Here is a 25,197-nt window from a genome sequence, read left to right on the forward strand (position 1 = left end):
TCTTCTGGTCAGGTGAAGCCTGTCTGATCCCTGTAGTCCTTGAAGTACCTCTCCATGGTCCAGGAATTCAAAGTTCATCTCTGCACCATCCATGTAGTCATTCGTTAGTCCTCTGGATTTAATCTTCCCTGGTTCTTCCTTTGCCTCTCACTGGAAGAATTGAGGAGAAGACCACCTGCACTTCCATCCGCTTCAGTTTCTCACCTAGGGAATCAAAGTCTTTAGATATCATCTCCGGGGTGTTTCTGGCAGTGTCGTTCATCCCGACGTGGATGAGAAGCATTGGGTAGTGGTCTTGGGGCTTGATCAGTCTTTCTAAGCAGGTGGTCACATCCCAGATCCTGGCAGACAACAGACCTCTCTTGATTGTAGATCCGGTCTGCATATTGGTCCCTCGGTGCCACGTAGCAGGGAGTCCCCAATGATTACCACTCTGCACTTCTTCAGGGGTGGCTGATCTGCGGGGGAAGCTGATCTTCGGGGGTAGCTGATCCTCCTGCTGGGAATCTTCCTGGAAGTTGTTGGCAGGTCCAACCTGTAGAAGCTGGAACCTGTTCTTCAAGGTGATCCGTGGGATTGATGTAAAGCTGTTCTGATTGCATGAATAACAGGAAGGCCTTCTGTGTTTGCTTGAAGAGGTAACCAGCTGCCAGGTATCAGCATCTCTAGCCTCTTCTTGCACCCCAGCCGTTTCTTCCAAGGCTGTAGGTCTGGTCAGCTCGGGCGTCTCTAAGATGGTCTTGTGTCCTTGCGTCTGCTCGGCGGGTCCATCCAGTGGAAGCTGGTGATTTGTGGGTTTGATGTAAAGCTGTTCTGATTGCGTGAATAAGAGGATGGCCTTCTGTGTTTGCTTATAGAGGTAACTAGCTGCCAGGAGTCGGCATCTCTAGCCTCTTCTCGTACCCCAGTCGATTCTTCCAAGGCTGCAGGTTTGGTCGGTCTGGGTGTCTCGAAGATGGTCTTATCTCCTTGCGCCTGTTCAGAGAATTGAGACAACTCTTGGAGGACTCCATCGATGAAGGCCTCATCTTCCCGAATGCTTCTCAGGCGCTCCACTTCTTCCCTCAGGCACATCAGCTCCTGCAGGATGTTTCTATCAGGTTGTTGACGGTCGACCTCTTCTCTCTGCACTGAGACTGAAGTCTTCAGCTGCGGTATAACTTCGGTCTGTACAGAGACCTCTATCATCCATCCTGGGTCGTCTTCTGTCTGCACGGAAACTGTGGCCATCTTCTGGATCTCTTCGGTGACTGAAACGCCAGTATTGATTGCAGTCTTGTTGCTTCTAGTTCTCCCTGCCATTCCTGAGTTTCTCACTTGCCGGTTGTTTGCTCAGGCCCGTCTGCTAGTCGGTTAACTATGTGTCTGGTGTTTACTAGTTAGTTAATTGTATGTGTCCGAGTTTCTCACTTGGGTGTTTGCACAGGCCCGCCTTCTAGTCAGTTAACTGTATGTGTCTGGTGTTTGCTAGGTGTAAAGGTTTAATTCTTTTTTTCTGTCTGTTCATGATTCTGTGTCATTTCCAGTGCTGTGGCATCCGCTCTAGATTCCAGTGTCTCAATTCAGATTTGAAATGCTGCTAAGGATGTATTAATTGCTGTGAGGTCTTCCTTCAGCTCTTTGGTGGTCTAAAAATATTTAGAGTTAAGTTCTCTTAGAGCGCGTAGCTCTTCAAGCATGAGATCACTCAATGTGGCATCCTTTTTTTCTGGCACCATTTTTTCCGGCATTGGAGGGTCTGGTTTTGTTCTTTTAGTACCGGCCGTGAGATTAGTAGAAGTCTCAGATTTGGACTGTTTGGTTGAGGAAATCTTCCGATATGGAAAGATTAGAAAAAAAGTCTGAAACTCAGATGCAAAAAGGGTCTGGTAATACTTTTTCTTGTAAATATAGGGAAAGTGTTAAGCTCAAGTGTCCATCTTGTTTGAAGCATAGGACACGCCCGGCCCTTTCTATTCCAATTATTGGAAAAATTGGGTCTCCCTAATACATTTTTGAATGTAGCTTCATACTCTTTATAGGGCACCCTTGGCCTGTTTGAAAGTGAATGACTCCTACTCAGACAGTTTCCAATTGGGTCGTGGGATGAGGCAAGGCTGTGCTTTATCCCCAGCTCTGTTTGTTTTGACAGTGGAGCCCCTGGTCCAATTGGTACATCAGAATCCGGCGGGAACACATTTTTCCATCCCGTCCTGGCAAGTTCTCTTGCTGTCCCTGCTCCATTCATGCAAGCTCTGTCCTTATCTGCACAAGCCTCAAATACTTTAAAATCATAAGTGTTTGAGGCTTTTTCAGTTAAGGCAGAGCTTACAGGAATGGGACAGAGACAGCGACAAAACTCACGGGGACAGGACGAGGAAATAGAGTTCCTATGGGGACGGGAAAAAAATTGTCGCCGTGTCATTCTCTTTTCTCAATATCAGGCATAGTACTGCATACAGTACTATACCATCTTTCTTACCGAAAGTAGTTTCTACCTTTCATATCAGTCAGGAAGTACAGTTGCCTGACTTCACGCCCTCATGATCGAGGAAGAGCAATAAAATGCTGAAATTATTGAATGCGTTCAGAGTGTTACTACAGTATCTAGAGGTTATGAACAAATTTCAACTGTCAATAAAGGCCAACCAGCCTCAAAACTGGCCATCCATATAGCCATTTCTTCAACCTATATCAAAAGTGGACAGTGACCACTTACTGTATATCCATAAAGGCACACTCCACTGGAAGCGTGGCTTTGTCATGGGCAAAATTTTCAGTGGTATCTCTGGAAGAAATCTGTAGAGAAGCCATATGGTCCTCTCTCCATACATTCACAAAGTTTTACAGGGTGGACGTAGCGGCCAAAAAGGACTCCACATTCAGATCATCCATTCTGTCAGCAGGCTCATCTGTCCTGCCCTAAACTCAAGGGATTGCTTTGATATATCCCACAGGTTCAGGAATAATGTGTCTGTCACACTAAAAGGAAAGATTAGGTTCTTTCCTCACTAATCTTCTTTCTAGTAGACAGACACATTAATCCTGAAGCCCGCCCTGTCAGATGTTCATTTGCCTTCTTACTGTCTTGAATGTGCCAGAGAATCTGGACATTCTTTATCAGCATTGACAAGGATAGAGGACGTGACTGCCATTTCACACTCTTAGTACAGGTTGCACTCTGGTAGATGACTTGTTTGTTCTCACCTTGTTATGTATTGCAAATGGTTAAGTTTTGTTTTCATCTGTTAGATGTTAATGATATGAGCAGAACAAACATGTTTCTCGGGGATCATCCCTGTACCCCTCCCTATCTGTTTCCTCTCTAGGACTGGCCATCTATTTTGGTATGAACTGAGGAATTGGAGGACAGCCCTGAGAGATGGGAGACAGAACAAAAGAATGCTAATGAGGCTGTCCACAAGAATTCTCACTGGAATAGATTAACTACCCACAGATTCAGGAATAATGTGTCTGTCTACTGGAAAGAAGATTATCATGGTAAAAAACCTAATCTTTCCATCTACCTACATGGCAATATTGCCGTTTACTCCTTAAGTCCGCTTACTGGCCCATCACAGTTTGGGTTCTTATGGGCATATGCTTATTTCTTTTCTTTTTTTTTTATTATTTATTTATCAAGTTTTTATATTTTACAAATCAAGTATCCACTTGTACAGAAAGTTGAAGAATAGCAAGCAAATAATACTCAAGAATTAAAATACATAATAGTCAAATAACATAAATATTTAGCTTAAATTCAGCTTAAGTCCTCCATTTAGATCCAAGAAAAATTAGGCGAACATATTAACAAAAATTGAATCAAATATATAAGAAAACAAGATCCCTTTAGCTGAGAAAGGATACCATTAAGTTCAATTTGCACTTCACTTTTATTTCCCTTCATCCAGTCGAGTTCCTGCCAGAAAGGCTGTCAACTGGAAGGGCATAAAGAACACATATTTTTTCATACGATATTGCATATTACACATTTACAAGGGTGCCGTAGAAAAAAAGTCCCTCCAAGGGATGTAACCCCTGGCTTCATCAAAAGAAATTCTCACCTTCTTCTTTGAGTAACCCGTGCCAAATCTGGAAACATTAAAATTTTATATCCAAGAAATTCTTTCATTTTATTTTTAAAGAAAAGTCTAAGCAACCAGTTTTTATCTGGTGCAAGAGCCACAGTGAGAAGCAATGTTGCCGGAGATGCGGCCTCTCTGTCCGAGAGTTCCAGCATTGCTGAAACATTAAGTGGTTGATTATCCTCCTGTGGTTTAGATGGTGATTTAATAGCTTTCACTGGCAAATAATAGACTTGAGTAAGTGTTGGTAATGTATCCTCTGGAATACCTAAAATCTCCAACATATAACGTTTCAGCATATCCCTAGGTGTCACAGAAGCTATCCTGGGAAAATTAATCAGTCGAAGATTATTTTTACGAGAAAAGTTCTCCAGAGTTTCCACTTTTCTACATAAATTTGTATTATCTTTTACTAATGCATCACTAAGCTGTTTTGATACTTTTAGTTCTTGTTGTATATTCACAATAGAATTCTTGGATTCGTCAATTTCAACCTTTATATTTTTTATCTCTGTTTCTTGAAGTATAATTTTACTTTTCAGCTGCAAAAGCTTTAAGCAATCTCATCCGGCGTGCTGCTCAGCCTCAGAGACCATCGGCCATCTTGGATCAGCACCATGCTGCTTATTTCTTTTCAATGGCAAACTTTGCCAGGTGTAAAATATTATATTGATTTGATTTATAAGAGTACTACCTATAATTCTAGATGAACTATAAAGTAACATGCATAAAATAAAGCATAAATCAAAAATTGATACACAGTTAATAACAAGACTTAATGTATTGTTCAGTACTGCTTCCAATAATATTTTGTAGCAGTCACTAGTGGCAAAAATTTACCTACAAGATTTATTTAATGGTTTATTTCAGTAACCAGTGAAACTATCAACAAAATCATGTTGACCTTTTTAAACACTTCCAAGTTCAATATTTGTGTTGCAGCACACCCAGGAGATGATTACACAGATTATGTGGCCACCAGGTGGTACCGGGCCCCTGAACTACTGGTGGGTGATACCCAGTATGGTGCTGCGGTAGACATATGGGCTATTGGATGCGTGTTTGCAGAACTGTTATCAGGTCAGCCACTGTGGCCAGGAAAATCAGACATGGACCAGTTATACCTAATTATCAGAACGCTGGGTAAGACTTTACTGGTACTAAGAGAACAAACTTCCTCCCCCAGCTCCAGAGTCAGTACTTAAGGAGCTTTTATTGCATCTAGTCAGTGACATAAGCAAGCACTTTTGCAACAAGGGCTCTGTGAGCTTACTTTTTGTGTCTTGCAGGCTTTCTTCTTATCCTTCCTCCCTGGATCTTTATGCGCCCCTCCTTACCTGCTGCTGCTTCTGCCTCCCCTCACTCTGTGGTTCTTGAATTGGGAATAACTATTGAAGAATAGCCTAGTAGTAATAATGGCAGTAATAATGAGTGCAAGGTCTGAGGCATATTCATAGGCCCTCAACTCCCCTGCATAATTGTCCTTCCTGATTGGAAAGGAGACCTGCGGATGAAGGGATGGCTAGATAAGTGGATGTACATTGATTTAGGCTTTGAATGTTCCGATAACACTTCTGCTATCGGGTCTACTACTGATTCCAACGGTTGGTTCTTCTATAGAAATGACAAGGGGAGGGGAGCTGGAGCTTTGGGGTTACATTCAAGACTAGTCACATACTCACTCTGCCCTAATTTAACCACTGTACTTAGATCTCCTTTCTTACTGCCTGAATTTTGTTTTTGGAAATTCACCCTAGTAATGTTTTGATTGCTTTGTAACTGTTTGACCTCATGTACTCCTTTGACCAAATACACTCAGCATAAGAATTGCCCAATATCATCCAATGCTAGGGATAAAATTCTCTCTGTATCTTTGTGTCAGTCATTGGAGCCACCTGCCCTATAACTGAAAGAAACCAAATCTATATGCCAGATCTCTGATCCCTCCAGTGTTTGAGATGAAAGGCTCTATATTCCTATGCCAGTCCACTCATCCACCAAATCCTTGGATTGAGAGATTCTATGTCCTTGTGCCATTTTCTTAAGCTGCCAGATGATTTGACAGTAAAGCAGGGTACACATAGAGTGATGACTTGCTCTGCATTATCCAGGAAACCTTATCCCCAGACATCAGTACATCTTTCGCAGTAACCAGTTCTTCCATGGAGCCAGCATTCCAGAGCTTGAACCTGAAGATATGGTACGTTGGCTTGCTATTAATATTTAAATCTTTGTATTGCAAAGTCTCATTGCCATGGTCTTTGTTAACCGTTGTACTATTGTGTCCATTTTAGGAGACGCTTGAGCAAAAGTTTCCTAACATTGCACCAGCAGTTCAGAGCTTCATGAAGGTATATAATAACTCATGCAATGATAAATTTAGTAGTATAGAATATATTGGATATCTGAGGAGAATGTTCAAAGCAGCTAAGAGGGGTAGTTACTATGTATGTTAAGAAAATAGTAGTACTACTGCAACTACTTATTTCTATAATGCAACCAGATGCACGCAGCACAGTACATTATCCTTAGACAAGCAGACAGCATATTCTGATATGTGGGTGATGTCATCCAGTAGCCCGGTATGGATAGTGGTAAAGTCACTTTAAGCTTTTAGCAACACTTCAAGACATTGTGCATGTGCGAGTTCCTACCTGCCCAACGCTGGCTTGCAAGGTTGTTACTTTTTTGTTTTCCATGGAGCAAAGAAGACATATCTCAACTTAGTTTCCTTGAGTTTGCCTTCCCACTTCACTTTTTTCTGTTATTTTACTTACATGTTCATTGGGTTTTATTTTCTACTTTATTAAAAAAAAAAAAAAAAAAAGAGAGAGAGAGAGAGAGAGAAAATAAAACTAAGTTTTGATGTCAAGAGGCCTTTAGACATCTTTTCTGCCCCTGCTGTCAGCGTCGTTTTTTCAGCCTTATTTTTACTCCACCACAGTATCGTCCTCTCTGGCTTGTCCTGACTCTGGGGCTACCTAAAAAAGAAAAACTACCAGAATGTTTTTCTTTTTCTTTTTTAGAAATATTACACTTGAAGTCAGATTTTCAGCAACTTGGACTTTTCAGTAGTGCCGATCCCTGTCGGTACCAGTGAACATTGACATCGAATAACATCATTGGCATATCTAGCATTGAGTCTCTTGATGCGTGCCTCTCATCAATGCCATCACTCTTCGATGCAGGCTGCCATTTCTGAAGTGCATTGCCTATTGAGGAAACCATACTTTGACATCTGCTGCACCTTCTGTACCAGCTAGCAGTACAGTACCGGTGCCGCCTCATCATACATTGAGATCTTTTCCAGAGTCGTAGGCAGTTTCAGCATCAAGTCTCTCGATGCATGCTTTTCATCGATGCCATCATTTCTCGATGCAGACTGTCAGTTCTAAAGCGTGATGCCTCTTTAGGTATTGACGCTGGCACCCTGCTGCACATACAGTATCAACTTGATGGCATAAAGTACTGGTGCATCTATTCACTTTTTTCAACATCAGAGGACTAAGTGATGCATTGAGTTAGGTTCAATAGCATTGATGGTACCGGCGGATGAGCCAACTGTACCGATGCGTGCCTTTCATAGACGCCAGTGAAAGCTAGAAGGATGCTAGGTTGCAAAGGGAGAGGTATGGCCAGTAGGAAAAAGGAGGTATTGATGCCTCTGGTGAGACCTCATTTAGAATATTGTGTTCAATTCTGGAGGCCGCACCTTCAAAAAGATATAAAAAGGATGGAGTCAGTCCAGAGGAAGGCTACTAAAATGGTGTGTGGTCTTCGTGATAAGGAGTATGGGGACAGACTTAGATGTAAATCTGTGGAGAAAAGGCAAGAGAAGGGAGATATGATACAGACGTTTAAATACCTACGTAATATAAATGTGCATGAGTCGCGTCTCTTTCATTTGAAAGGAAACTGCAATGAGAGGGCATAGGATGAAGTTAAGAGGTGATAGGCTCCGGAGTAATCTGAGGAAATACTTTTTTACAGAAAGGGTGGTAGATGCATGGAACAGTCTCCCAGAAGAGGTGGTGGAAACAGAAACTCTGTCTGAATTCAAGAGGGCATACTACTATTGAAGACAGTCCTTCCAACTCTGAGACACATATCTCTCCTACCACTGAAAACACTCTCTCATTCAGCTCTTTCACAGATTTCAATCTGTCTACTCAAGATGAAATCAAGAAAACAATGCAGAGTTTAAATTTGCCAAATTAACCCTCTTGAATTATACCTCCGACTACACTCAAAAAACACATCACAATCTTCGGCCCATTCCTACACGACATGATTAATAAAAGCCTCTCCACAGGCTGTATGCCCATCTAATGGAAATCTGCCCTTGTGTTGCCAAAGATTAAACAAACAAACATATCTGAAAACCAGATCACTATCGACCCATCACAAATCTACCTCTTCTAGCCAAACTCACTAAAAAACTGGTCTTCATTCAGCTTTCCAACTTTGCAGAAAAAACCACCCATACCAAACTGGATTCCGAGCACACCACTCTACTGAACTATCACTAATAGGTCTGACAACTTCTGTTCTTTACTTCAAAGACTACCATAAATCTTCCATTCTGATATCTTTAGACCTTACATCTGCCTTTGACACCATCGACCATGCTTTACTTTTTCTATTGGCATCTCCGGAACAGCCCTGCAGTGGTTCACATCTTACTTCCAAAATCAAAATTACAGAGTTAGCTTTAATGACTCCACATCTTCTATCATTTACCAAAGCTATGGAGTCCCTCAGGGTTCAATTCTCTCGCCCCCTACTCTTCAACATCTTCTTAACCCCTTTACTTACTTTAGCCCAATCAATAAGAGTCACTGTGTTCATATACACTGACGATATTCAACTGCTTCACCCCCTAAATTCTACATCTCCCGATGAAATAACAGAACTTAACTACAAACTCAATAAAATTAGCTCTTGGCTTCTACAGAACAAACTTGCTTTGAACATCTCCAAGAAAACTGGTGTTTTCTTCTCATCTCTACTGAGGAACATATCTGCCTACCCATCTGTATTGACTCCTTTCCAATTCAAATAGATACCAAAATTAAACTCTTTGGAATTATCCTGGATAAGGACCTCAGTTTCCATCAACAAATTAGCGCAGTCATACAGAAATGTTTTCATAAATTAAGACTCATTCGTTCCATCTCTTCTCTTCTCGATCCCCCCTCTATCAACATTTTGATTCATTCCCTCGTAATTTAAAACATTGATTACTGTAATGCCCTTTATGAGGGTATAGCACAGAAAGAAATCCATCGTCTACAACTATTGCAAAATACTGCCATTAAATTAATTTACCATGCAAAAAAATATGATCATGTCACTCCTCTTCTTTGCAAAGCACACTGGTTACCCATTACTCATTGTCTCTCCTATAAAATACTCCTATTAACCTTCAAAGTAAAAAACTCCAATCAACCAGCCTTCATCAACAAACTTCTGATCCCATTCGCTTCTTCCAGAACACTCCGATCAATCAAACCTACTTGCCATTCCTTCGATACGTGATGCCCACCATGACAGACACACTACACAGAACTCTAGAAACAGTGGCAACATGGATGAAAAACCACAAACTAAAACTGAACCCAGACAAAACAAAATTCATACTTCTCAAAAAAAATAAAACCCCGACCATAACAAATCTAGTAATAAACTCAATCACATACCCCATTCAACCTACTTTAAAACTTCTGGGAATGACGATAGACAGATGCTGCACCATGCAACCACAAATCAACAAAACAATACAGAAATCATTTGCGGTCATGAGAAACCTAAGGCAAGTTTGAAAATTCTTCAACAGAAAACAATTCCAGCTCATGGTCCAGTCCCTAGTCCTAGGTCTCCTTGATTACTGCAACATACTATATCTCCCCTGCCCCATAACAATGATAAAGCAATTACAAACAGTACAAAACACAGCCCTGAGACTAATCTATTCACTAAAAATACACGACCACATCATTGAGGCATACCTCGACTCACACTGGCTCCCAATTCAAGTAAGAACACTATTTAAATTCTACTGTCTATTATTTAAATCCATAAATGGTGACAGCCCAGCCTACTTGAACAACCGCCTAATCTAAACTACCACAACCAGACACAGGAGAACCCAGACACCATTCACATACCCTCCAATCAGAGACATCAAACGGAAAAAAACTGTACGATGGCCTTCTAGCCACGCAGGTACCAGAACTAGACCACCAACTCTCCAATCTACTAATCGCGACCCCAAAACTTTCAGAAAAGAAATAAAAACCGTGCTATTCAAAAAATCCATGAAGACTTAGTAACACCGTATGAAACATTTCAATCCTCTAAAGCAACCCGCTCAACTCTGTAACACCTCTGGACATGTCAAGAAATCCTCTTCTGTAATCCGCCTTGAACTGCAAGGTAATAGTGGAATAAAAATCACTAATGTAATGTACCCTATGTCTCTCTATTGCTTCGTGGCCGCCTTCTTTCAACCCCTTTTTCCACCTCAGTCTCACTGCTTCTCTTTCTTTGAGGTCCACTCTATCCATCTTTTTGCACTGCTACCCCTCCACATAGCTGTCATTTACCAACCCCCTGATAAGTCCCTCTCCCACTGATTTCAACTCTTGGCTTTTTCTCTTTCTGAACATCCACCTCCCTCTCTCATCCTTGGTGATTTCGACATTCATGCTAACGAGCCCTTTGATTTATGCTTCTAGCCCTAATATTCCCATTTGATCTTCAGCTGTGCTTCACCAGAATAACCACTGCCTTGATCTTGTGTTCTCCAACTGCTCTATCACAAATTTCTCCATGTCAGTTCTTCCCCTTGAATTCTCAACTGAACCACCTCTTCCAGCCCATAGTACCAACACCCCCTCTCTTTTCCAGAAACTACTGAGGAAATTGCACATTCTCTTTCCTGCTCCAAACTCACCACCTGTTCCTCTGATCTCATCCCCACCAATCTACTTACCACTATCCTATTGTCTTTCGCTCTATCTGCTAAAACCTCAACCTATCACTTTCCACCACAACTGTGCCTGACTCTTTCAAACATGCCGTTGTTAACACTACTCCTAAAAAAACTCTCGCTGGACACTATCTTCCAACTATCATCCTGTCTTCCTCTGTCCCCTCCACCATTGTCTTGACTTTCTTTCATTTCAAGTTATCTTTGACCCGCTTCAATCAGGCTTTTGCTCTCCTCATTCTACATAAACTGTCCTTTCGAAAGTCTCCAGTGACCTGCTCCTGGCCAAATTCAGAGGTTGCTATTTCATCCTCAACCTCATGCTTCTTGATCTATCTGCAGCTTTTGACGCTGTAAATCACCACCTACTCATTGATACACTGTTCTTGCTTGGATTTCAGGGCTTTGTTATCGCCTGGTTTTCTTACTATCTTTCTTATCTCACCTTTAGCATATGCTGTTGTGGATCCTTCTCTACCGCCATCCTGCTGTTGGTTAGGATACCTGAGGACTCTGTCCTGGGACCACTTATTTTTTCCATCTACTCTTCTTCCCTTGGTGCTCTAATCTCCTCTCATGGCTTTCAGTATCACTTTATGCCGATGACACACAGATCTATCTCTCTACACGTGAAATCTCGACAGACACTCAGACCTGGATGTCTCGCCACCATCTAAAATTAAACATGGCCAAGACTGAGCTCTTTATCTTTCCATCTAAACCTGTCTCTTCCTCCCCTGTTCTCTATTTCTGTGAACAACACCCTCATTCTGTCTCATCAGCGCGTAACCTTGGAGTAATCTTTGACTCATCTCATTCCTGTTCTTTACATATCCAGCAGACTGCCAAAATCTGTCATGTCTTCTCTACAATATTGTTAAAATCAGACCCTTTCTTTGTGAGTGCACTGTCAATACCCCTATCACCTCTTGCCTGGACCACTGCAACCTGCTTCTCACTGGACCTCTGCGAAACCATTTCTCTCCCCATCAATCTGTTCAAAATTCTTCTGTATTCCTCATATTCCATCAGTGTTGCTATGCTCGCTTTACCCCTCTCCTCAGGTTACTTCAATGGCTCCCTATTTGTTTCCACATAGAGTTCAAACTCCTTACTAATCTACAAGTGTATTCATTCCACAGCTCCTCAGTTTCTCTTCTTTCTCATCTGTACCTATACTTCCTCCCTTCCCTGACTCTGGGCACTCTGCTCATCGGATAAGTGTTTCTTATCTGTACCCTTCTCATCTACAGCCAACTCCAGACTCCATCCCTTCTACCTTGCTGTACCGTATGCCTTGAACAAACTGTCTAGCTTGATATGTCAAGCTCTGTCTCTGGCAATATTCAAATCTACACTCAAAGCTCACATCTTTGAAGATACTTTTAATTCCAAACTAAGCATCAATATCTATCTGCCTTATCATTCCCTCTGATGCACCACCTTGTCCAGTTTGCCTGTCTTGACTAGATTGTAAGCTTTTTTGAGTAGGGACTTCTCGTCTATGTTTTGGTGTACACTGCTGCATATGTCTAGTAGCACTATAGAAATAATTATTAGTAGTAGAAGATAAGGAGAGAATGTATACTGAGAGAGAGGGCCAGGGATCTGCACTGATGGGAGCCACCACTGTCATTCATCCCTTTCAGTGAAGAAGACTGTCATAGGTTAGATTTCCTATCTCTTCACCTACCCTTTCTGCAACTTTGTGAATGGCAGTAACATAGCAGTGGCTCTGCTCTTCCTTTCTTTCAGATCTATTGTATGATAGCAATGTAAGCGTGTCTCTGTATCACATTTGATGTTTTTGCAGGGGTGCTTAAAGATGAACCCTGATGACCGGTTCTCCTGTGAGCAGCTCCTTGAAAGCTCATACTTTGATTCCTTTCGGGATGAGGTGGAGAAAAGGAAGTTACGTTATGAAGGGAAGACCAGGAGACACCTTCAGGTACTTATATCTTCTGCCTGTTTAAGATCATGATGCCTCAGACATACATGTTGCTGTCTTAAGATTCATGAGCCAAATAACACTGTTCCCATTGCAATAGGGATGATGTGCTGAACCATAGGGTTATCCATCTGTGCTTGCAAGCATATTGCAGAAGATGTTAATCACAGCTTTTCAACTCCTTCTCCATGGTCTCTACTGCCCACCTTAGTTCTTCCTTCTGCAAGCGAACATGAAGGTGTGTCTCTGATCTGTCCTTTTTTATTTATTTATTTTTCCCCTTGTTTGCAGATTTTTGTTGAGGTGTTGGATATCCTGGTTTCAAGGGACTGCTCTGCTTGCTTGGAGAGGAGCAGATGTTAAGTCTACAGCTGGCAGGTGTATCCCTCGGGGACCAGCCTGCTGAAGATTTGTAGAGCTTAGGGATCTAGGCTCTCAGCACTTGCTTGCTTCCTTGTCTTGGTCAGGAACTCGAGTGCAGGTTGTTAGGCATCAATAGTTGTCCTTTGTAGCGTTCAGGGTGCCGGCTGCAACTTTGCCTTCCCTCTTATCTGTGTCGCACATAACAGTTTGGGGGTAGAGGATCAGTCCTGCTAAGGTCCAACTGGCAGCCTGAAGATCTCAGTGTGGCATCTGTCTGGCGGCTTCAAGCAGAGAATCCTTCCAGATCCAGCTACACCTTAAGTGAGTTGAAGCAGGCTGCAGCATCATTTTCCCAGCACATGGTCTGTGAGTACAGTACGGCTGTGACAGCCTATGGGAAAAATCAGGGTGGTCTTTAAAAGTGGTTTTTGACTGTTTTTGTAGTTAGGTCTTTGTTCCTCTTCTTGTAAAAGTCAATTTTCAAAAAAAGTTGGTCAGCCATGAAGCATTTTGAAGCCGTTTTTTTGGCACAAAAATGCTTTTGTTTTATAAATCTTTATTCATTTTAAATTTTACATCAAGTGTACAGAAATTCACTCAAAAACAAATATACATTCCACTTGAAAATCTACAATAATTACATAAAGAAATTTGGTCCCTACCCACCCCTCATAAAACAACTTTGATATGTAAATATAACATAATACAATATTAATACCATTCTCCATTTAAATATAAGATATATTATGAACCTACCCTCCCACCCTAACTCACAATTATTAAAAGGGGAAAAATATTGATTAATCCTTATAGTAATTTATTAATGGCCTCCATACAACCTCAAATTTATGAAAACATCCTTTTTTAACAGCTAATATTCTTTCCATCTCATACAGGTGACACACCGAATTCCTCCAAAAATAGTAATTCAATTTTGTACAATCTTTCCAATTATAAGTACCGTATTTTCTCGCATATAACGCGCGTGTTATACGTGGTTTTTACGTACCGCGCATACCCTTGCGCGATATACGCGTGAGCGCGTTGTACAAAAATTTTTTTACATAGTTCCCCCCCCGCCGACGTCCAATTCAACCCCCCCCCGCAGGACCGCTCGCACCCCCACCCCGAAGGACCGCTTGCACGCACCCGCACCCCTACCCCGAAGGACCGCTCGCACGCACTCCCACCCGCACCCCCACCCTGCAGGATCGCTCGCACCCCCACAGCCTCCCGACCCCCCCCATCATGTAGAAGCTCTTACCAGTGTCCTGCTGCTTCCTTTTGGCGGTCCCGACACCCGACACGATCGGGGCAAGAGGGAGCTCAAGCCCTCTTACCCCAGCCAACCGTGGCACCCCTGACACGATCAGGGCAAGAGGGAGCTCAAGCTTTCGACAAAGTTCCACACGAAAGACTTCTCAGGAAACTACAAAGCCATGGCATAGAGGGAGATATACAAAGATGGATAGGCAAATGGCTGGATAACAGGAAGCAGAGAGTGGGCATTAATGGGAAGTTCTCCGACTGGGAGATAGTGACTAGTGGTGTACCCCAAGGCTCAGTACTTGGACCGATCCTTTTTAATATTTATATCAATGACTTGGAAAACGGAACATCCAGTGAGATCATCAAGTTTGCGGATGACACAAAACTCTGCCGGGCAATCAGATCGCAGGAGGATAGTGAGGAACTCCAGAGCGATTTGTGTCGGTTAGAAAAATGGGCGGAGAAATGGCAGATGAAGTTCAACGTGGAGAAATGCAAGGTAATGCATTTAGGCAGTAAGAATAAGGAATACGAGTACAGAATGTCAGGTGCAAGTCTGGGAAAAAGTGTACAAGAAAGAGATCTGGGTGTACTGATAGATAGGACCCTGAAGCCGTCAGCACAATGCGCGGCAGCGGCAAAGAAGGCAAATAGAATGTTGGGCATGATAAAGAAAGGAATCTCGAGTAGATCGGAGAAAGTTATAATGCCGCTTTATAGGGCAATGGTCAGACCCCACTTGGAATACTGCGTCCAACATTGGTCTCCCTACCTAAAGAAGGATATAAAACTGCTGGAGAGGGTGCAGAGACGAGCAACCAAACTAGTGAAGGGTATGGAGAAACTGGTATATGAGGATCGACTTAAAACACTGGGATTGTTCTCCCTTGAGAAAAGGAGACTGCGTGGGGATATGATCGAGACCTTCAAAATACTGAAAGGAATCGACAAAATAGAGCAGAGAAGATTATTTACATTGTCCAATTTGACACGGACAAGAGGACATGAAATGAAGCTAAGGGGGGACAAGTTCAGGACTAATGTCAGAAAGTTCTGCTTCACACAGAGAGTGGTTGGCATCTGGAATACTCTCCCAGGGGAGATTATTGCAGAATCGACAGTCCTAGGCTTCAAAAGCAAACTAGATGCATATCTCCTTGAGAGAGGCATATAAAGTATGGTTGGCTATAAAATAAACCAGGTGTATACCTGGCAGGGCCTCCGCGTGTGCGGATCGCCGGACTTGATGGACCGAAGGTCTGATCCGGAAATGGCGCTTCTTATGTTCTTATGTTCTTATGTTCTCTCTTGCCCCAGCCAACCGCGGCACCCCCGACACGATCGGGGCAAGAGGGAGCCCAAGCCCTCTTGCCCCGCCGACTCCCCAACTCCCCGACAATATCGGGCCAGGAGGGAGCCCAAGTCCTCCTGGCCACGGCAACCCCCTACCCCCACCCCGCACTACATTACGGGCAGGAGGGATCCCAGGCCCTCCTGCCCTCAACGCAAACCCCCCTCCCCCCAATGACCGCCCCCCCCAAGAACCTCCGACCGCCCCCCCAGCCGACCCGCGACCCCCCTGGCCGACCCCCACGACACCGCCACCCCCTTCCCCGTACCTTTGTGTAGTTGGCCGGACAGACAGGAGTCAAACTCGCCTGTCCGGCAGGCAGCCAACGACGGAATGAGGCCGGATTGGCCCATCCGTCCCAAAGCTCCGCCTACTGGTGGGGCCTAAGGCGCCTGGGCCAATCAGAATAGGCCCGGGAGCCTTAGGTCCCCCCTGGGGGCGGGGCCTGAGGCACATGGGCCCAACCCGACCATGTGCCCAAGGCCCCGCCCCCAGGAGGGACCTAAGGCTCCCAGGCCTATTCTGATTGGCCCAGGCGCCTTAGGCCCCACCAGTAGGCGGAGCTTTGGGACGGATGGGCCAATCCGGCCTCATTCCGTCGTTGGCTGCCTGCCGGACAGGCGGGTTTGGCTCCCGTCTGTCCGGCCAACTACACAAAGGTAAGGGGAGTGGGGGTGTCGTGGGGGTCAGCCAGGGGGGTCGCGGGTCGGCTGGGGGGGCGGTCGGAGGTTCTTGGGGGGGCGGTCGTTGGGGGGAGGGGGGTTTGCGTCGAGGGCAGGAGGGCCTGGGATCCCTCCTGCCCGTAATGTAGTGCGGGGTGGGGGTAGGGGGTTGCTGTGGCCAGGTGGGTTTGGACTCCCTCCTAGCCCGAACAACTAGCGGGGGGGAGGGTCGCCAGGGCCAGGAGGACTTGGGCTCCCTCCTGGCCCGATATTGTCGGGGAGTTGGGGAGTCGGCGGGGCAAGAGGGCTTGGGCTCCCTTTTGCCCCGATCGTGTCGGGGAGTCAGGGGGGCAAGAGGGCTTGAGCTCCCTCTTGCCCCGATCATGTTGGGGGTGCCGCGGTTGGCTGGGGCAAGAGGGCTTGAGCTCCCTCTTGCCCCGATCATGTCGGGGAGTCGGGACCGCCAAGAGGAAGCAGCAGGACACCGGTAGGAGCTTCTACATGATGGGGGGGTCGGGAGGCTGTGGGGGTGCGAGTGGTCCTTCAGGGTGGGGATGCGGGTGCAGGTGGGAGTGCGTGCGAGCGGTCCTTCGGGGTGGGGGTGCAGGTGCATGCGAGCGGTCCTTCGGGGTGGGGGTGCGGGTGCGTGCGAGCGGTCCTTCGGGGTGGGGGTGCGAGCGGTCCTGCGGGGGGGGTGAATCGGACGTCGGGGGGGCATCAGACTTTCAGGGTGGGGACAGGACTTCAAGGGGGAGAGGAGAGTCGGGGCGGGCGAAAGGAGAGTCGGGGTGGCCAGAGGAGAGTCGGGGCGGGCGAAAGGAGAGTCGGGCAGCATGCGCGGTATACGGGTGTGCGCGGTATATAAAAATTTCTGTACATAAATATGTGTTTTTCGCGTGCTATACCCGTGTGCGCGGTTTACACGGGTGCGCGTTATCTACGTGAAAATACGGTAATCTGTTGAATGGCAACTCCTGTTAAGATCATTAAAAGCTTATTATTATTTGAGGATATTTGAGACTTCGCCCTCCTAGACATGCCAAACAAGATGGTATCATATGACAAGGCTACAGGATTATCAAGCATACAATTTATTTGATCCCAAATTAATTTCCAAAAAGCATTGATAAATGGACAGTAAAATAATAGATGATCTAAAGTTCCAGCCTCAAGATGACAATGCCAACATCTATTAGACCTAGAGCAAACCAAATTTTTTAAACGAACAGGGTCCAGAGTGCTCTGTGCAATAGGAAAAACCATGTTTGCCTCATAGACGCAGACATTGTACATCTCATCCTCCAAGACCAAATACGTGGCCATTGAGACACATTAATCTGATGCTTAATCTCAATACTCCAAATATCTCTAAGTCCATTTTTTGGTTTTTTATTCAAATAACCAGATAATACTTTATACCACTGTGCGGCCTGGTGACCCAGAAAGTCTGCCTGAAAGCATAAGAATTCTAAAGTAAATTGATTATTGAGAGATTTCCATTCAGGGAACCCTGCCTGAATAGCCTGCCTCAATTGCAACCATTTATAACTTTGTTTTTCATCAAGACCAAATTTATGTTGCAATTGTGAAAATTCCAGCAGCTTACCCTCAGATATAAAATCATTTAAAGTACGTATTCCTACTTTAATCCAATCCTTCCAGACACTCTTAAATCCGCCTATTTGAATCTTGGAGTTTAGCCATATATTTTGACAAGTAGATTTTTGAATGGTAAGAGGAGTTAAATTATTAACATATTTTAAAGTTTTCCATGTGTCCATTATTATCCTATTACTTTTTCTTATTCTAGGCATTTTAATACTCAGTAGATGATGAAGCCTGATTGGAAACATGAGCTGCCATTCCAACCATAACCAGTCTGGAAGCACCTCCATGGCACGAAAATGCTGCTGTGTTGGGCATCTTGGATTTCCCGGGTTTTTTTTTTATTTGGTTTTTTTTTAGTTCTCCAACTTCTCCAAAACATCTCATTTTTTCTCAAAACTGATGGGGATTAAGTTCTCAGACCCTAATACCCCTGTATCATGCCTTATTTGTGCTGAATGGCCAGCTGAAAAGCGCCTTTGCTACACATTCTGTGTAGCATCGGATTAAGGGGTGGAAGTTTCGGGCTTAGCCCCTCTGCAGTCCTCTTGGGCTGGAGAATGGAAAACAGTCTCAGGGAGCAAATAAGCACTACCTGGAGCCTCAGGTCAACAGTCCTGTGCACCGTAAAGGCATAGGTGCTTCCCTGTCCAAGAAAAGGCAATTACTCCATACTAAGGGGGAAAGTGAGTTGCCCACTTAGTCCTTTACCCCAGATTTTATTAATCTCCTCTGGCAGGCTTATGTACAAGGCCAAACTCCACCTGTCAGGTCCACTGGCAAGTGGCCCAGCACGCTTGCCCCTCTGGATACTCAGAATATTTCTTTCCTGAGAGCGGAGGCTATTCTGGACTCTGATGGTCCATTAACTAGGGACTCGGAGGATGAGGGATCAGATTTAATCCCTTTATTGTCCCAAAGTGAGACTTCCCTGAGACTAAGGCTGCTGATTCGAAACTTGTTTCCATCATGGAGTCTTAATATAGTCTTAGAAGGTCTCAGCAGGGCTCCATATGATCCCTTACAGGAAGCCTCCCTCATGGATCTATCAGCCAAAGCAGTCTTCTTGGTTGCAATTACATCTACCAGGAGAGTCTCAAAATTCCAGGCACTGTTGTGCAGAGAGCCATTCCTCAGGGAGTGACAGGAGTAGCCTTTCACCCTCCTTTACTGAAAGTTGTTTTGATGTTTCTTGTCAATCAAGAGGTTAGACTGCCAACATTTTATCCCACAGGGTCTTAGAAGAAAGACAAAGCCTTGAAGGTCTTGGATGTCCACAGAGTTTTCTTGCATCACCCGGAGGTAGCTAATGAGTTTCACCTCTGGGATCATCTTTTCGTGTTAACCAGTCAGATGATACGAGGCAGACCCACTTCCAATGCCACCATCTCTAGATGGATTCATACAGTGATATCCTCTGCATACATCAGTTGTTGCAAACAGCCACCTGTCGTTTCAGTGAAAGTGCATTCAGCAAGAGGAGTGGCTGCCTTTTGGGCAGAAGCTCGGGCAGTTCCACCACAGGATTTGTAGATCAGCAACCTGGTCCTCTCTTCATGCTTTCACCAAATCTACAGGATGGATATAGTAGTACAGGAGTATGATGCTTTTGGATCCTCAGTACTACAAGCAGTCTCATCCATCCCACCCTAGAGTTGGGGGATTGCTTAGATATGTCCCTATGGTTTAGCATGCCATTCCTATTGCACTGGAAAAAGAGATTAGGGTCTTACCTTGATAATATCCTTTCTGGTAGATAGGGATGCTGAACCTCCCCCCTCCCATCCAGCAATTTATCTAATGCATCTTCTATCTGTTTATATTTCTTGCTTGTATTTTATCAAATTCATTATTTCTCTCAGAGGCTTGTTAATGTGTTAACTGCATTACTGTTTTCTCATTGATTGTTTTAACTTCATCTGAGCAGATCAGAGTCCTATTTTCAGGGATTTCCCCATATCCCTCCTACTCCTGACTTTTTCTGTAGGGCTGCCGCCAGCTATGGTATGAACTGAGGGGGGCACCAGAGTCTGTGGAGAAGAAAGAATTGAAAAGCTGTGATTGACATCTTCTACAATATGCTTGCGAGCACAGATAGATAACCCTATGGTTCCAAACAAACGAGACTCTGTAAAGTCAATGTTCTCGTACCTTGAGTTGTAATTTATTCAAAGTATTCTTGACAACAATAGAAACAATAAGCACTCTATCCACATTTATCATAAGAGGACCCTCGTATGATAAATGTGGATAGAGTTGGGGGGGGGGGGGAAATTTTTATTAACTGACTTTAAACGCATGGGAGATTTCATCCATCGGTCGCTGCAAAACCAAGCTGAAACCGATAATGTAGAGGCTATGTGGTCAACCCTGAAAAGTATCCTACATGAAGCAACAAACCGCTATATAAAAACAGTAAGCAAACGACGGAGAAAAAATAAACCCCAATGGTTCACTGTGGAGATCTCGGACCTCGTTAAAGAAAAGAAAAAAGCTTTTATTTCCTACAAGCAATCAGGAAAACGGGGGGCAAAGGAAGACTATCTGGTCAGGTCCAAAGCTGTCAAAACAGCAGTCAGAAAGGCCAAGCTTCGAATAGAAAAGAATCTAGCAAAGAACATTAGGAAAGGGGATAAATCCTTCTTCAGGTACGTTAGGGACAGAAAACGAACCACAGATAGGATAGTACGCCTTAGGAAAATAGACGGGAATTTTGTAGAATCGGATTCTGATAAAGCCGAGCTACTAAATGAATACTTCTGCTCAGTCTTTACCTGCGAGGTGCCGGGGAACGGTTCACAGCTGCAGGCAAGGCATAGCTCGGAAGACCCGTTTCAGAACTTCGAGTTCACACCCAGCAGCATCTACTGCGAACTATCAAGACTCAAAGTGAACAAAACCATGGGCCCAGACAATCTACACCCCAGGGTGCTTAGGGAGTTGTGTGATGTCCTGGCGGAACCGTTATCCGTATTATTCAATCTTTCCCTGAGTATGGGAAGAGTCCCCTTGGACTGGAAAACAGCTAATGTCATTCCACTGCACAAAAAGGGTTCCAGGACGGAGGCTGCAAATTACAGACCGGTGAGTCTCACATCAATAGTGAGTAAACTCATGGAAACACTAATTAAACATAAATTGGATTCGATCCTGAAAGAGGAGAATCTACAGGATCCCCACCAGCATGGATTCACAAAGGGCAGGTTCTGCCAATCCAATCTAATTAGCTTCTTTGACTGGGTAACAAGAAAACTGGATATAGGGGAGTCCCTGGACGTTGTATACTTGGACTTCAGTAAAGCTTTTGTCAGCATCCCACACCGCAGGTTGTTGAGCAAGATGACATCGATGGGATTAGGAGAAACATTAACTGCATGGGTCAGGGACTAGCTGAGCGGTAGACTTGTCAGCTCCTTGCTCCAGTCATTGGCCAAAAACCTGTGTACAGAAACTCTTCCTTTCAACCTAACATTCGTGATTTTTACTAAACTTTTTTGTACTTTTTTATAGCTTTTTTTTTGATAGCTTTTTTAAAAACCCTTTTTTTTAAATAGTTATAAATACTATTTTTCAATATACTTCTTTAAATATTTAAAGCACTCATCCACTCCACTGAAAAAGGTGACTAAAAGTCAATTAATTCAAAGTAATGTTGAAAAAAGCCACTTATCTGAAAGCAGTTTTAGCCTGTGGAAATGCCGAGACAGTATTCACTCAAAAAAATGCCGACGCGGCCAGCATTTCACGGGTTTGTATTTTCAACCGCTGCGTCAGGGCCATAATTTAGGCATTCCAGGCTTTTCCCAACACTCTTGTCAGCTGAAATTATGGCCCTGACGCAGCGGTTGAAAATACAGACACGCGAAACGCTGGCCGCGTCGGCATTTTTTTGAATGAATGCTGTCTCGGCATTTCCACAGGCTAAAACTGCTTTCAGATAAGTGGCTTTTTTCAACATTGCTTTGAATTAATTGACTTTTAGTCACCTTTTTCAGTGGATGAGTGCTTTAAATATTTAAAGAAGTATACTGAAAAATAGTATTTATAACTATTTATTTAAAAGAAAGGGTTTTTAAAAAAGTAATCCAAAAAAAGCTATAAAAAAGTACAAAAAAAGTTAGTTAAAATCACGAGTGTTAGGTTGAAAGGAAGAGTTTCTGTACACAGGTTTTTGGCCAATGACTGGATCAAGGAGCTGACAAGCTATGCTGATCTATTCAGTTTATGACTGTGCGTAGGCTCCATTTCTAAGGCCTTTTCCTGTGCAATTGAGCAGAAATTGTTTTGCTGCTATAGAATGCACTTTTCCATTTGAGTGGATTTAGATATTTCTATATAGTTTTGAGCATCTATTTCTGAACATCTTACCAACATTACAGATTACACTTTTCATCTCATCAAGATTACCGTATTTTCGCGGATATAACGCGCACCTGTGTAAAACGCGCACAGGGGTATAGCGCGCAGAAATCACGATGATATGTACCAAAACTTTTCTATACCGCGCTCAGGCATATAACGCGCATGATGCCCGACGCTCCTTTCGCCCGCCCTGACTTTCCGTGCGCTGTCCCGACTCTCCGTTCACCCCCCTGACTTCCGTGCACTGCCCTGACTTTCCGTGCGCTGTCCCGACTCTCCGTTCACCCCCCCTGACTTTCCGTGCACTGTCCCCCCTTGAAGTCCTGTCCCCCTTGAAGGTCTGTCCCCATTCTGAAAGCCTGATGCCCCCCCCCCGACGTCCGATACATCCCCCCCCCCGGCAGGACCACTCGCACCCTCACCCCGAAGGACCGCCGACTCCCCAACAATATCGGGCCAGGAGGGAGCCCAAACCCTCCTGGCCACGGCGACCCCCTAACCCCACCCCGCACTACATTACGGGCAGGAGGGATCCCAGGCCCTCCTGCCCTCGACGCAAACCCCCTCCCCCCAACGACCGCCCCCCCCCCAAGAACCTCCGCCCGTCCCCCAGCCGACCCGCGACCCCCCTGGCCGACCCCCACGACCCCCCCCACCCCCCTTCCGCGTACCTTTGGAAGTTGGCCGGACAGACGGGAGCCAAACCCGCCTGTCCGGCAGGCAGCCAACGAAGAAATGAGGCCGGATTGGCCCATCCGTCCTAAAGCTCCGCCTACTGGTGGGGCCTAAGGCGCGTGGGCCAATCAGAATAGGCCCTGGAGCCTTAGGTCCCACCTGGGGGCGCGGCCTGAGGCACATGGGCCAAACCCGACCATGTGTCTCAGGCCGCGCCCCCAGGTGGGACCTAAGGCTCCAGGGCCTATTCTGATTGGCCCACGCGCCTTAGGCCCCACCAGTAGGCGGAGCTTTAGGACGGATGGGCCAATCCGGCCTCATTTCTTCGTTGGCTGCCTGCCGGACAGGCGGGTTTGGCTCCCGTCTGTCCGGCCAACTTCCAAAGGTACGGGGAAGGGGGGTGGGGGGGTCGTGGGGGTCGGCCAGGGGGGTCGCGGGTCGGCTGGGGGGGCGGTCGGAGGTTCTTGGGGGCGGGCGGTCGTTGGAGGGAGGGGGGTTTGCGTCGAGGGCAGGAGGGCCTGGGATCCCTCCTGCCCGTAATGTAGTGCGGGGTGGGGTTAGGGGGTCGTCGTGGCCAGGAGGGTTTGGGCTCCCTTCTGGCCCAACTACACAAAGGTACGGGGAAGGCGGGTGGGGGTGTCGTGGGGGTCGGCCAGGGGGGTCGCGGGTCGGCTGGGGGACGGGCGGAGGTTCTTGGGGGGGGGCGGTCGTTGGGGGGAGGGGGTTTGCGTCGAGGGCAGGAGGGCCTGGGATCCCTCCTGCCCGTAATGTAGTGCGGGGTGGGGGTAGGGGGTCGCCGTGGCCAGGAGGGTTTGGGCTCCCTCCTGGCCCGATATTGTCGGGAAGTCGGCGGTCCTTCGGGGTGGGGGTGCGAGTGGTCCTGCCGGGGGGGGGGGATGTATCGGACGTCGGGGAGTCGGCCGGGCAAGAGGGCTTGGGCTCCCTCTTGCTCCGATCGTGGATGCGGGTGCGGGTGGGAGCGCGTGCGAGCGGTCGTTCGGGGTGGGGGTGCGAGCGGTCCTGCTGGGGGGGTGAATCGGGCGTCGGGCGGGGTGGGAACTATGTTTAAAAACTTTTCTATACCGCGCTCAGGCATATAACGCGCGAGGGGTATGCGCGGTACGTAAAATCACGTATAACGCGCGCGTTATATCCGCGAAAATACGGTACTTATATGTATGACACTGGTTCTCACATCGCAACAGAATCCATAGCAGCTATTGGAACAGCCTGGCCCCATTTTTTTAGGTCTTAATAAGGAGCTCCATGATTGCCTTGTAGATGCCTCCTGTTTTGATGACAGTCTTTTTGGTGACAAAGTTAAAGATGCTGCTTCTCAAGCCAAAGAGGATAGTCCCATTGTAAAGGAACCTAATATTACTTCAGCAGACTGTTCTGCATCATACTTCAGATCATCGTCCACATATTACTGTAGGCAATATTCATCTCAGCTGCATCTACCTACCTATTATAGATGAAGATTCCAGCCTTAGAACTGAGCATCTCAACCTAGTAACTCTCCCCAGACTTCTTACCAGAGACAGACTGATAGAATGGAAATCTCAACCTGCCTCTTCATCTACTACCACAAAAAACATTCCGAGCTTTTGACAGTTGAAGGGGTTATTTCCAAAGCTCTCTTAAGTCTAATGCAACTAATATGGACTTAGTAGGTTTTAGAAATAAACCCTTCAGCTATTCAGTGAGAGCTCATCTACAAGTTTTCCATGAAGCTTGGCTAAAGATCACCAAAGACACTTGGGTACTGAAGATAATCTCTCAAGGATACAGATTGAACTTCTTATAATTTCCTCAAGCTTCTCTTCCTATACCCAGGGACCACCATCTTTTTCAAACTGAAATTATTCAGGAAGAGATCAATCTCTCTTTCAAGAGGTAACCCTTTG

General features: G+C 45.4%; 1 protein-coding gene across 4 annotated transcripts in view; it reads left to right on the forward strand.

The window, feature by feature from the left end:
- CDKL4 (cyclin dependent kinase like 4) overlaps nucleotides 1–25,197 on the forward strand; it is a 175,270-nt gene that overhangs the window by 140,456 nt on the left and 9,617 nt on the right. For 3 of the 4 annotated variants that reach the window (XM_033915106.1, XM_033915107.1, XM_033915108.1), the window contains 4 exons: nucleotides 5,007–5,207; nucleotides 6,176–6,264; nucleotides 6,359–6,415; nucleotides 12,869–13,003. In XM_033915106.1, coding sequence (XP_033770997.1) covers nucleotides 5,007–5,207; nucleotides 6,176–6,264; nucleotides 6,359–6,415; nucleotides 12,869–13,003 — 482 coding nt within the window. The remainder of the gene's footprint in view (nucleotides 1–5,006; nucleotides 5,208–6,175; nucleotides 6,265–6,358; nucleotides 6,416–12,868; nucleotides 13,004–25,197) is intronic. The other variant, XM_033915109.1, reaches the window with a different exon arrangement.

The sequence above is a fragment of the Geotrypetes seraphini genome, chromosome 11 (assembly GCF_902459505.1).
Source record: "Geotrypetes seraphini chromosome 11, aGeoSer1.1, whole genome shotgun sequence".
NCBI lineage: Eukaryota > Metazoa > Chordata > Amphibia > Gymnophiona > Dermophiidae > Geotrypetes > Geotrypetes seraphini.